Consider the following 13958-nt stretch of genomic DNA (forward strand, 5'->3'; position numbering starts at 1 on the left):
TGTTAAACCAATTGAGAAGGAAAAAACTCCGCCGTGTGAGAACAAGGAATCTAAAGAGAAGGAAAATTCTGCGTTTAATTTTGATCCACATAGCGATGATGATCTAGATAATTATATTGAGGATTTACTTCAAAATGAAGAGGAACTTATGAAACCCATTGATCCTAATAAGTTTGCTCTACCAGAACCTGAACCGGAATCAGAACCAGAATTGGATAAAGAAAGTGTTTCGAGTAGTATTGAAGATCTTCTCAAAGCATTGGAAACTGAGAATAGTTTAGACGATTCTGAGAGTGCAATAGAGTTAAATCCTGATGAGAAAATTGAGGATTTACTTGAATGGATGAATAACTTAGATCACAGTACTCATAGTACCAAATTATCGAGATCATTGACAGATGTGAAGTATAAGAATTTAGAACGTGTTTTGAAGACCCCTCAACGCGCTGATTCTATAATTAGTAAGTTGCCTAAAGATAATATTAAATATTTCGAGATGCACTTGTCTGGTAAACAGGTACCACAAGTAATGGAAGAGAATTTTGCTTTGACTAGGTCTAAAACTGATGTGTTGTGTAATCAACACAGGAAATCTGTTGATTTGGACGCCATGGGTAAAGTTGATGTTAAGAAAGTTTTGAGAAAGTTTGAAAGTTTTGATAGTCCAGAACCTAAAAAAGAACCTTTAGTATCGAGAAGGTCTTTTGGTAAGAGAAGTTCCTGTGGAAGTTTTAATTTTAAAAAGGCAAAAGAATTGGAATTGAAAGATATTGATGGCGAATCCAGTTCTAATGCTAATTTTTATAAGAGTAATTGTACGGTTCAGACCAAGATTAATCCTAATTATTATCAGCTTGGTGAAGATGAGGGGACAGTGGTTTCTGCTAATTTAGTTTTAAATGTTATGAACGATTTAAACAAGGAGAAATCAAAAGAAGACGAATTGGTTAATGATTTGCCTAATATTGTTAGTTCTGAGCCTGAACAAGAAAAAATTGATGAAGATAAGAAACGTGAGCGTAGTGCTTCCGTTGAAGCAGAAATAAGTGACATGCTAGAAGGTTTTGATAGTTTATCAAAGGGAATAGAGAAAGAATTGAAATCAGCAGATGAAAACAAGAAAGAATTTGAGAACATAGTACAACGCATCAGTGATTTACAAAGTAAACTGGGAAGTAAACAAAAATCACCTGAAAAACGTTTAATGGGAATAATAACACCATCAGGACCTTCAAACGAAATTGTCCCAGAACAAAAACCACCGAATTTGGACGATCTTTATGCAAAAGTCAACAAAAACAAAAGGAGTTACCTATTGAACCCCAAATGAACCTGTCAAAGAAGAACCAGTAGAAAAATCGAAAGAAACCTCCAGTAAAATATTTACCTATTCGCCGCCTGTACCAAGAAGAATTCGAAAACATTCAGGCAGTGAAGTTGAACCACCTCCACGACCTCAAAGGCAGAAATCATTTGAGCAAAAACAAGAACAGCGCAGTTTAGCTCTACCTAAACCAAATCCTGCGTTAATGATTCGCTCGGCTGATAACTCACCAATTGCCAAACGGAAAGTTTGTGAGATTCCTGTGGTTCCCACCAGGAAGAAATGTTTAACTGCTTCTCCACCTGCAATGCGAAAACATCCTCCACAAGATCATAAGATTGCTGATTTCCCTGTGCTGCCTCCACGAACAAAATCAAAAGGTGAATCTGACAAATCCGGTGAGCACAGTAAAAGCTCAACGTTAGACAACAAGGATCGCAAGAAGGATACTAAACACGATAAGCATGATAAACACGATAAAAAGGATAAGGATTGCTGCATACAATAATCATCAAGAATCTTAATCTCTAAATAATAATTTTAATACCGAATCATTAACGAATCGTGAACTCTAATTAATATTTTTCTAATTTTCTAGTCATTTTGATATAATTGAATAACTCAAACAATTAATTTGCGAGACTCGAAATATTCGCTGACTTTAAAATCGGAATTTTAATTGTGGTAATAATGTTTAATGTAATGTAATAATATTTGGTGATGTTTTGTTAAGTTTCTTAAAATTTATCGCGTTGTTATTGATTTGCTAAATTTAAATGTTAAAAATTACAAAGCGCCTAAAGAATAGCGAGCGCAATTTGCTGCATTCATAAAATATTGAAATTGATTTAGTAACAAACACAAGCTCCCCACGATTGCCAGTGTGTCAACAGTCACGTCTTAGCAATGGTAATCGAAGGTAATTATTTTGCGTGGCGAATTTAATTTGATGGTTTGTTGTGATAATGGCGGCATTGACTTAATCAAAGCGAATTAACAGCGTCTTATCCATTGCTGACGTGAGTGTTGTGTGATTAAAATCTACCCATCTAATAATTAAGCTCCTGAAACCGGCTCAACGCATGTCTTTTTATTGTTGATTTGATGTTCTTTAAAAGAGTTTTTTGAAGATTTTTTAATTGTTTTGTTTATGTTTAGATTGCGTCGGACGATGAAACCTCGTCATCTAGCGAGGTACAAAACTCTGCAACGGAAATCTCAACAGATTCTGAATTTGCTCAAGATGATCCAACGCCGACGTGCGAAATACCATCGATTGTCTTTAACGACATGTTTGTGGCGAAGACGCGTGGGAGCAGCAAACTGTCGCCACCACAGAAGGTTCAAGTGAAGAGCGCTGAGATTCAAAAACCCGTCGTAAAGACTGCAAGTACAACTTCTCCTAAAACGGGCAGGGATATCGAGCTGAAATTTACTCCTCTTGTTCAAACACCTATTCGAAAGCCTGTCGCACCTCTTTTGCTTCGGACGGAGGGCTATGCATTGAATCGCACACAAAGCACGGGGGGTATTGCTACTAAAGTATCGCTAGAGCTGAAGAAGAAGTACCTCTTGGGTGAGAATAATCCCTCAACTGCCATACAGAAATCCGGCAGTGCCTCCACGCTTGACTCCAAGTTCAAATCATTTCATTCGAACATCTCCGACTGCCAGAAGTTGTTGAAGCCAAGTGCCGAGCCCAGCGCCAGTATGCAAACATTCTGTAACAAGTTAGATGAACATCGAACCTCGCCGATTTCCCCATTGGCTATGTCACGTCCTATTTTCAAATTACCTGAGAAAGCCGTCACTACCACTCCCACAACGAAAACAACGAAGGATGAAATAATCGAAGAGCAGCCCGAGGTAGCCGTTGTCCCGAACGAGTCCGAAGGCCGTCCGAGAAGCCCTGTTCATGAAACATCAATTATTGTGCCTCAAATCGATTGGAGCCAGCAATCAAAAGAAAAGCAATTGTCCAGTGAAGGTACCAGTGACACTACCAGTTCCACGGATTCGGACGAAAATCAAATTCAAAAGTCTCCCAGCGTGAAAGCGTTTAATATTAATCCCGACTCTGAGTCTAGTACGAATATTAAAGATAATAATAATGACAATATTCCTATGGATAGTCTGAATTACATTTCGTATTCTAAGATTGAGAGTCAACCGAGTTCAATTCACGATCCGCCGAAGTCGATATCCAGCGAAAAGAAGGCATTGAACCAGCCGAAAACTTTACCCAAAATGGATGACGACCTTTTGTTGGCACAAGTTCATAGTGTTCTGCACAAACCTAAACCGAATATTGTGGTATCACATCAACCACCTAAACCGGAAGAGAACACCGAGCGGATAATCAGTGGGCGGAGTACTCCTTCCCATGAATCGGGTGTTTATCAGGTTACAGCTGCGTTGACTGAGACGGAACTTTCAGACTGGGCTCACGATGGTATGGTATCGGATGATTTTGCCGAATCTGACTACGAAGTCAAAGACCAGGAGAAACCCAAAGATAAACCTATATTTGCAAAGAAAGCTACCATTGTGGAAGCTGAAAATCTGCATGTTTTAAAGGCTGTGCGCAAGGAACCAGAAGAAGAGAAGTTTGAGTGCATTAGTAACATTTTATGTCCAACCCTTGACAATATCGAATTTATGGACACTGGCAGCGAAAGCAGTGAAGATGAAGATGTCTCTCCAACTAAAAATAATGGCTACGTGCAATTCCACGATGAAGATGATATTGCAGAAGATTCTCTTTCGCCAGTTATTAATATTGTGGAAGCTAAAAGTCCAATGATCAAAGCAACATTAGATGAAGATTTTGATGCCTTGTCGACAGTCGACAAAAACACTGGTTATTGCATCATAGCTGACGGCAATCAGGATTCTTACGGTGGCGAAGTTATTGACTTAAAACCTACAGATCTTCAAGTTTTGAAAGAGAAACAAAACATGTTTGACAACGAGGAGGATAGTCTGATAATTATAGAAAAGAGCACAACTGATGACAACACCTGCAGCGATTCCACAGTGAAGAATGTGACGGAGATAGCTCCCAGGGGAACAACCGCCTGCACCACCAGCACCGGTCCTTGCAGAAAACAACAACACACTGGATAAGAAACGCTTAGAAGATAAGTTAGCACAAGTTAAGAGTGAAATGAAGATGATCAGCGAACAACGCAAGGCTGCACATATTGAGGCAGAGAATATGCGCAATAATATTGACTTTGTTCAACACTGCCAAAGGTTGCAATCCAAAGTCGATTTCGGTAATGCCAAAGATTCTATTGATATACGTAAAGCTAGAAGGCAAAGTAAGTCGGGTAGTCCACCAAAACCTGACTTGATTCAAGAGGAGAAGGAGATTTCAAGCCCGATTCGCAGCCGCAGGAACAAATTGAAATGGAGCAGGATTTGAATAAGAAATTAGTGCAAGAGATGGTAATGAACAAAATGCGCGCAGAGAATAAGTCGTTGGAAAGAAAGAGAAGGAATCGCAATTTCAGTCCAAATTTGTCACCTAGTCGTCCTTATGAGTTGACGAAATCACCAACAACTGATATTGCATCACACATGCGTCATCCCACGCCCGATGTTTTACTCTCTACGATTAATAAAACTCCGATTCAGAAGTCCGAGACTTTGGCCGATTTTCATTCGGAAAGAGTGACACCACGAACGAAATATACTCCACTTTCATCGAACAATAGCCGCCCACTTTCTGCATTTGTGGCTGGAAGAAGTGATAATCTTAAATTGACGGAAAAGTCATTGCCGAATTCGGAAGCTTTTAGTTTGCCTGATATTCAAAAGGCAATTGATGGTGATTTTGTAACGCCAAAGGCTCCGCCACGGACCAAAAATGAAGGAAATCGAACGGTTGAGAAATTGAAAGAAGATGCGCGAGCACGTGCAAGATTATTAAGTGATGAAGACTTAGGTGTGTATTATTTTTAAACTAAAACATTGTTGTTATTAATTTATTTACGTTTTGAACATAGGATTGAGTCCAGAGGAAAAATTAGCGCAACTTCGTATGCGTTTAGCGCGGCGTGGTAAAGAGAACGACGATATTCATCTACAAGGCAACATTCATCCGCTTGCTGTAAATAGTGAACGACCCACGTCTTTATTCTACAAGAACGACACTCTGAATAAAAAGAAAATTGCTTCTTTTCGGCGTTCTAAGAGCGGTGACGATCATTTAAACCTAAAAGTGAGCAGTCAACCAACTCGCGAACGCACTAAATCTTTTGGAGAGGGCCAAATTAAACTTTCACTCAGATCTAGTGAAGGCTCGGAAGGAAAATGCTTTAAATCAGATCCGAACCTACTGCTTGATTCGGTCGAAGTGAACAAAAAGAAAGAAAAGAAATCCAAGGACAGAGAACGTAGAAAGAGCATCACTAAATTATTTACAGATTTTTCGCTAAAAAGAAAGATTTCAACGTTACATCGAGCCACAATAATAGTAACAATAAAGGATTTCTCTCAAGGATCTCGCCGAAGACAAAGGATAAATCGAAGGTTTGTTGTCCTTTACTGTGTTATTTGTATATCAATTTTATATAACTTCAATTTCAATGTGGCGCATTGTTCATCTCAGTTCATATGAGTTGCTCTTCATCAGTGTTTACAAGGACATTAATTAATTAATCTACGTGTTCGATTTTACAGTCATGCATTGACCTACACCAAAAAGATAGTGTAAGAGTTTTTAATTGTGAAATTTTATATTTTGTGCATGTTTTTTATTCCATTGTAGATGAGATTTAAACAGCTTGCGAATCATCAGGATTTACGAGTTTTACCTATTTTATTTAGCGTTGTTGTTGTTTTTGTATTAATTTTCGCTGAAGAACTAATATTTGTTGTTTTGAGTAGCTTCGATATGCATGATATGTTGAGTGATTTGGTAGAATTAATAAGAGGTATCAAATGTTGATGAACATAGATATTTAACTCTTAAAAGCGTTGAAAATCTTCGAGTCGTATTGATACTTGTCTTTTCTTAGTAAATAACTACTACAGCGTTCACATATTGATAATGCAATATTTTAACAGGAGATTTTAAAGGAAGAACCCGTGCGTCGAATGAGCTACACAGAAACGCGGCGATTTACACCTGGAAATGTTTCACCACCGCCGATTCCACCTTTACCTTTGAATTACACCGGAGCCAAATCTATTGGTATGCACCTTTTTAACTGTACATTAGTAAAAAATAACTTCATTCGCTTTTTGTTTTATTTTTAAAAGATGATAGTTCAGATGGTGAAGGTGAATGGAAGCGCAACGATCGAAGCTCATGTGATACATTGGATCAATCCGGAATACAAGAAGGTTCGATTTCTAGCCGAAGAAATAGCAGTAGAAGCGCACGCAAAGCACGCCAATCACAATCAAAAAGGTACTAAACATTCACGAAGTGTTTACTTCTCATCAATTCACTCTCACTCCAAAATTCAATTAAACCACGCACTATTAATTAATGTTAAATGTGTTAACAACTTGTCATTATACTAATACATAATAACTAACTATGTAGACACCGAATGGCTCAAGAAATTCAACGCAAACTTGAAGAAACAGATGTGAAGACGCGAGAATTAGAATTGCGAGGTGTGACGATTGAGAAAACGTTGCGTGGCGAGTGCGAATCGGCGAATCAGGATGAGACTGTCCTACTTAAGGAATGGTTTGATTTAATGAAGGACATTACGGAATTGAGAAGGTACGAACGGGAATTGATGGTGCGCGCACAGGAATTGGAACTTGAAGATAGGCATGCCAGGCTCCAACATGATCTTAAAGAACGTCTAAGCAACGGTAATTTATATTAAATTGATTATAGCTAAAGGTTAATAATTGTATTAAATGTTTGTTTGCAGAGCTTAAAAAATCTGAAAAAGATATTGAGACTGAGAGCAGTATTATACAGGAAATGTTGGACATTGTCGCCAAAAGAGACTCACTCATTGTTTTACTTGAAGAAGAACGATTAAGGTTGATTTTTGCATTAATATTTATTAATATTCACTTCACAACACTTAAAACTACATGTTAACATTGATATACGTTGTATACTTTAGAATCTGATTTTCCTGAAGTGTGTATTTTGTTGTTGGTTTGTTTAGGTATAAAGAAGAAGACAGAACACTTGAAGATCAAATGCTTGCTAAGGGAATTAACGTTGCTACAGTGATGTCCTCTGCGACGGCAGCAGCTACGAAGTAGGAATTGATACCGCTATACACACTTACTCTACCAGTACTTTATAAAAGAAATTCGATGTATAGGACGCCATGGTTGGTATTACTACAAGCAGGGTACTCATAACAATAGGTTTTGTCGGTTTTGAACGGACACAGCGAGTTGAATGAGCCACCTGAGCTTGTTTGTTTTAAACAAGTGACTAGCATTCAGAAGTTTGTTTGCGTCCTGGCTTTGTAACACGTCAACGAGTGCTGAGTTTACTCCAGTGATTTTGTGCACGTCCCAACTATTCTATTTTGCTTAATTTAATCAATGATTCACTTTTGTGTAAACTAGTCCTTAATTGATATACATGTTCAAGCGCGCGATATGCTATTTTTACTAATTGATTGTGTTTGTAACAAACGGAACAAAACGAGCGGTCGAAAGAAGAGAAAACTGAATTACAAGCTGTAATAAGGTCTGATGTGTATTTTTGGATAACGGAGTATTTGTAATTATGTACAGAGTTATTTTGTGAATGCAGATATTAGTGTTTTTTTTTTTGTGAATGATAAAAAGTGAGACTATAAGTGGTTGGTCCTTTTATTTCATTACATGCCGTGTGTTTAAAGCTGTGGTACTTAGGATTTATTGGCGAACTCACGTAGGCCTTCTTCGATGGTCGTTTTGGAGACGCCGGATTTGACTAGGATTGAGGTAACACCGATTCGTTGAATATCTTTGATATTGCGTTGTTCGTCATCGAAGAAAATCATCTCACTGTAGTCTATACCTGAGTCCTTTTTTATACTAAAATTTAAATATTTATAAAGCGAAATATGTATAAAGTAAATTATTTACTTGACAAAATGGGTAACTTTGCAACCAGGAAAGATCTGCTTGTAGGAAATGTATTTATTCCAATCGTAGAGTTGCAGTAAGGATTCCGCTCCGCGAATCTCACTCGTACGGGATGCAATTCCAATTTTACAACCGTCGTCAGTTAATTGTTTTAAAATTTCGGGGACGTCCGGATAGTGTTTCACTTTGCTGCCATGTGCATCAAGAACGTGCCCCTTTCTACAAAATAATAGTTAACTTTATTAAAAACAAAGCATAAAAACAAAATTTTATTTGATTTTCCCGGAAATTTAAAATAGTTGCCCCTTGTAATTATTTTAACCGCCAGGGTGCGCTTGGTTACATTCAAACCAGATGGTTGCAAAAAGATAAGTTCACAATAGTTGTTTGTTTGTTGTGTTGTTTAGTTGTTAAAAAGATGTCACGTTTCCTACATGTAAGTTTATTATTTACTTATTTATTTTGTGTAAGTAATTGCGGAATTTATATCATGACAAATAACGGTTTCCCGGGGATTTCCTCTGAATGTTTCATGAATGAATGACCTCTTGAACTTTACCTTTCCGCGTAAACTGTGTACACGCGCTAACCTTCAATTACCTTCCTCAAGGTTGCGCGTGGGTAACGAAAGTATTGATGATTTTCAAACGCCGGCTGTTCATCAGCCCCTCTTCAATTACTTATCAGAAAATAATGTTATGGCAACACATAAATCACACAAAATTGCACAATATATACACATCAGATGATGAAATACCACGCTAACTTAAATATTAATTAAATTTATTTGAAAACTTACTCTTTTCGAAACGGCGGCGTAACATGCGTGTCTACCCAAAAAGGCCATAGCGTATAATCTGAAAATAAAATAAATATTTATTAAAATACATATTTCCAAAAAATAAACCGTTAAAAAGTACCTAAATCAAATACTATTAGTGCCGGTTTTCGGGCAAGGACCGTCCTGGATGCGGAACCGGCTGAAGACATTTAGGAGCGTGAACTTCGATAACTTCCTGGCAATTGTTTCCAAGTTACGCGAACTTTTCCGTGAATGAATCAGTGAATCCTGCGACCTTGGGTAGACATGCGCACTCCTGCTACTCGCAGGAATCGGAATCACTCGATTTGCACGATGTAACGAGGAGGGGCGCTGTCATTGTCAAATACGTTTAAAAAAAAACGTTGCAAATCTATTCAGCCACCACACATTTATATAAATCATATGATAAGAGCAACTAATAGATACCATTTCGAAACGTATTCTATCAAGACGTTATCAAATCACGTGAATATGAAATATAATATAACACAGCTTACACAGTGTAATGAAATAAGTTCATGTGACATGAGTCGTAAAATGTTAATTATTAATTTGTTTCAATCGAAATGATAGCTTTTTTGCTTTTTTATGAACTTGAATAAATTTTTAGCTGTCTCAAGGTTATAACTAGCTGTATAAAACACAGACTGCTGCGTACATGCGGGAATGTGTTCACGATCTATTATTGCGCATTACACTACGTCATCACTTTTATTTATATGCCGCAAACGGTAAACTCCTACAACTTCCAGTGTAACGATAAAAATGAACATTTCTGTTTGAAAAGATTTATTTTAACACTAGATGATAATAATTAATAAACTACACGGTATTGTACAATTCAAATTCAAAATATACAACGCGAAACCCATGACATTACATTTTAATATTAAGAAACATTACATTAATGAAATGGGACATTTAAAAATAGTTATAATTATAAGGTCCTCTCCTATACTTAGATATACTTAAACTTATCTTTACTATAGTTATGTTACAAGCTAAAGCTAAAGTTATATAAACAAAACACGTTTTTAATCAGACAGCAAAGAGAAAAAGTAACACTGAACAAACCAGAGTTTTAAAAGATTGTTTATAAATATCCTTTGTGAGTGTTGCAGAAAAGAAAAACGAACTTATGAAACTATGCAACTAGATTTCTCTTGTACATTGCCATTTGCCTTCTCAATCTCATGAATGAGTGAGTGGAAAACATCAGACACTGAGGAGTTCTTTTTTGCTGAGGTTTCTAGGAACACACAATTCCAACTTTCTGCTAATTTCTTGCCCTCTTCTTCGGTGATTCTCCTCTGCATGTGAAGGTCTGTCTTGTTGCCAACTAACACAAGGGGCACATGGCCCTTACCCACAATGTCCAGTAGTTTATCATAGATCAATTTAACTATTTTGAAGGACTGTGCACTTGTGATGCTGTACACAAGCACATAACCATGGACATCAATGCTGTATTGATAGGGGAAGATAGAGTACTCGTCCTGACCGGCCGTATCCACCACGTTTAACTCGAATTCTTGGGAATTTATTCTGGTAGACTTTGTGAAGGTGTTCTCAATGGTTGGGTCATATGAGTCAACAAATTGACCCTCGACGAATTGTATACACAGTGATGACTTGCCCACGGACTTGCAGCCCATCACCGCGATTTTACGCTGTTTCGGTGGCATTGTTTATATGCAAGGTATTACGTCGTTATTGTTGTAGCGATGATTATTTATTTCGTCAGCTGCAGCCACTAACATTCCTCCTCACTACTTTGATCTGCTTGGTTATCTGCACGTTTTTGTTCCGTTATGTTAAGTTATATAATGTTCATTAACACTTCACCAATACCACACATAAACTGCGGAATTTACAGACGGTTGATCGCGAATTAATTAATTTCTACATAATAAATAACCTTCAGCGTGATTGTTAACTTTGACATTTTATTGACAGTCATTATAGCCACTAGGTGGCTTTGCTTTTATTCAAACGCAGATTTCTAATCTAGTTGTATATTTTTATTGCAGGGGGCGCTAGGTACACTAAACGAACGAACATTCGAGTTGTTTACAAAGCAAGTGCAGAACAGAACAGGTTTGCGAGTTCTTATCAGTTATCACCAGTAGAAGTGATCGTTTACAGTCTCGAGTAACGTTTTAATTCGGTTCTTCGTGTGGCTAAACGTGCTGCGAAAGAAACTAATTGGTGCCTCAGCAAAACTCTTTTCATCGTCGTATTGCAGATCCTGTGCTGGGGAGTCGAACGCATCAACGTATTCCTGCATCAAAAAGGTAAGAATTCCATTATTATTAATATGTACATATTGTTGTATTGTTATTTGTAACCGATATAACCTTGATGCCTTTGTCGTTGAACACGATGAGCAGCGGTGTTGCGCCGGATAAACCGCGTATGGCTTTGATTATGTCTTGAATTTTATGCGGGCTACATGTGCGAATCATACAAGAGTTGCTCTCCAAATCGATTACAAAAGAGACGATTCCTTGTACTTCCAATAATAAAACTTCATATGAACACTTCGATTCAACAGTTAAATCGGATAGATATAAATTGTAAACATTATACTTCCTGAAATTAACTCTGTTCGTTCTTGGGCGTTTCATTGCTGTTTTTAGCTGTTCACAAACGTAATTTACTTTCTCAATTATTTCTTTCGAGTATTTTTTGGTCCTTGAAATGACTCAATTACATTTATTTATTATTGTTCGGGGAAAAAATGATTGCTTACTTTATAGCTAAATAACTTAAGCCTTCATAGAGTCCAAATACATTGAGTATAGCCTGATGATTCTTGTTGACATCAACGAAATTCACCAGGATATCCAAACACAATTGCAAGATCTCTTCGTTTTTTGTCGCCAGCAAATTGGCAATAAACAACAGCATAGTCTTCTCCTGCAAAGGCATCAGATGATGAACGTATAACTCATAAATCTAAGATGCATCGCGCGTGAGACCTTCAGCAATTGATTGTGGTTATCCGGAAGATCGGACATTTTTTTGTACGCCTGCAACATCTTGATACATTCTAACGTCTTCGTCTTCATGTGTAGCTTCGGTGAGCTGGTCTCCATTTCTCGCACGCGATTATTTGTTATGATGTGTGTTGTGAGTTGAAACGCTGATTAATAGAAACGTGTCGCCGCGGCCGTAATTACATCAATCAAATACCCAATGACGTTGGCCGCCTCGATTAATCACCGTTCGACGGCGAGTCGATCAGTGTTATCACAGCGCGTTTGATTAATGTAATTATTTGTTTTAATAACTTTGCACATGCAATGGCTAGGATCTCCGGTTGAACATTTAATTTAATTTATAATTGTAAAAATTATATGTTGTGTGCTATGCTAACAATGTTAGGGTCAGATTCCTGTGTGTGTGTGAGTGTTTCAACGCAGGTGAAACGTGCGCGGCGCGCTTCCATTGTCACGCCTTGCCTGACCACGCCGACTCGTATTCATGTTTTCCTGGTGGAAAACTGACTCCTGCGTCTTCGCACGGCGTTGGTAATGTCGGCGCAACTCGGGAACGGGGCTTGTCATCGCAAGCGCACAAGCAGGTTGATAATTTTGGCACATGCTCGATGCGCAGCGGGCGGGGCTGCCAACTTGTTTACGACTACACCATCATAACAAAACTTTTCATTCTCAAATAAATCGTGAAATCTTTTCGAAAACTAGTTAAAATTCTTGAGATTTTTTTACTTTGTCGAAATATTATAATTAAGCATTTATCAACAATTCGGTATGTAAATTTCCGTATTTAACTAATGAATGATAAAATATTCACGCATAGTTTCTGATGCATGGACACACGTCGACGGAATTGAATATTTGTCGGCGCTAGGTCTTTGATACAAAGGTTTGTTTGACCTCTTCGGATAAGTTGGAGGCGATTTTTAATGATACGTTTTCACAAAGGCACGAAAATTGTCGGTGCCACTTTTAAGGCATTTTTTTCCTCGACCGGCGAAATTCTATGCGCATTTAGAAGAGTTCCTCGGGACGCATGTCTAGACGCGACGCTTGGAGGCAACTATATCGTAGTCGTATATGAAATAAATTCGGCCTTTCCGAGCCGGGCCGAAAAATACCCCGGTTTTTCGGTGCGTTTGCTTTTTTTTGGCCGAAATTGTTGTTTTTTTCGATGTTGACTGCCATCGGATCGACGCGTACGTAGGCACTTACGCATCAACTTCATCACGTTTTTTTCTCCTCCTGTCCTTCTGCGCGTACGCACACACCGCATCTTCGCATCCCTGACGTGTGCGGCGCAGCATCTCTCCGCGGCGGCGGGTTAGGTATTTCGGGCCACTCCGACTCCGTCACGGCAAAAGACACTGGAATGGACGCAAAACCGGCAATTACAAAACGTAATTATATCCTCCGAGAGCGTTTAATTACCGTTGTGGGAGATATATGCGCACCTCAATCGGTACCATTAAGTACCCCGCGCGTACATAATTTTCGTTTAATTGTTGATTCTCATTATTAAGTGCAGCGCCAAATTAAACGCTCCACCGTCCGTGCCGCAATTTTATTGCTTTTGATCATTCCCCGCGCTCGCGTCTTGTTTTACGGCTCGGCTTCTAAACTGGGAAAAAAGGAAAATCCACTTCATGCATTCAATCGTCGACAAAACCGACAACGAATTTTCATTACGTGTTCTTTACTTTGTGCTAATTTGCAACAGTTTTTTGTTTGTTGTTTTGTAACG

At 38.2% G+C, this 13958-nt stretch overlaps 4 protein-coding genes and 1 long non-coding RNA gene across 6 annotated transcripts in view; 2 read left to right on the top strand and 3 right to left on the bottom strand.

Annotated features, from left to right (window-relative positions):
* The window catches only part of LOC135794410 (F-actin-monooxygenase Mical-like), a 29137-nt gene extending 21016 nt beyond the window's left edge, over positions 1–8121 (top strand). Inside the window, 11 exon segments of the mRNA XM_065305690.1 lie at positions 2483–4387; positions 4389–4716; positions 4719–5273; positions 5335–5754; positions 5757–5860; positions 6011–6040; positions 6398–6524; positions 6593–6743; positions 6882–7162; positions 7225–7339; positions 7471–8121. Coding sequence (XP_065161762.1) covers positions 2483–4387; positions 4389–4716; positions 4719–5273; positions 5335–5754; positions 5757–5860; positions 6011–6040; positions 6398–6524; positions 6593–6743; positions 6882–7162; positions 7225–7339; positions 7471–7570 — 4116 coding nt within the window. The 3' untranslated portion in view covers positions 7571–8121.
* LOC135794415 (magnesium-dependent phosphatase 1-like) lies at positions 8117–9522 on the bottom strand. The gene is made up of 4 exons (XM_065305696.1): positions 9313–9522; positions 9192–9249; positions 8393–8611; positions 8117–8341 (listed from the first exon to the last, which is right to left on the bottom strand). Exons 1-4 carry the CDS (start codon positions 9380–9382, stop codon positions 8173–8175), a joined length of 516 nt encoding a protein of 171 aa, XP_065161768.1. The 5' UTR covers positions 9383–9522; the 3' UTR covers positions 8117–8172.
* Positions 8749–13958, top strand: part of LOC135794416 (uncharacterized) — a 59337-nt gene continuing 54127 nt past the window's right edge. For both annotated transcript variants that reach the window (XR_010548888.1, XR_010548889.1), the window contains exons 1-2: positions 8749–8828; positions 11246–11509. This is a non-coding gene — a long non-coding RNA (uncharacterized lncRNA). The remainder of the gene's footprint in view (positions 8829–11245; positions 11510–13958) is intronic.
* On the bottom strand, positions 9988–11140 carry LOC135794414 (GTP-binding protein Rheb homolog). The gene has a single exon (XM_065305693.1). It carries the CDS (start codon positions 10898–10900, stop codon positions 10352–10354), a length of 549 nt encoding a protein of 182 aa, XP_065161765.1. The 5' UTR covers positions 10901–11140; the 3' UTR covers positions 9988–10351.
* Positions 11215–12511, bottom strand: LOC135794413 (uncharacterized). The gene is made up of 4 exons (XM_065305692.1): positions 12197–12511; positions 11968–12134; positions 11573–11909; positions 11215–11496 (listed from the first exon to the last, which is right to left on the bottom strand). The coding sequence occupies exons 1-4, from the start codon at positions 12311–12313 to the stop codon at positions 11335–11337; spliced, it is 783 nt and encodes a 260-aa protein (XP_065161764.1). The 5' UTR covers positions 12314–12511; the 3' UTR covers positions 11215–11334.

Source organism: Atheta coriaria, unplaced genomic scaffold, assembly GCF_025399875.1.
Source record: "Atheta coriaria isolate IRGN ID8LTWV9N9 unplaced genomic scaffold, Caltech_Dcor_3.1 hic_scaffold_6_pilon, whole genome shotgun sequence".
NCBI lineage: Eukaryota > Metazoa > Arthropoda > Insecta > Coleoptera > Staphylinidae > Dalotia > Dalotia coriaria.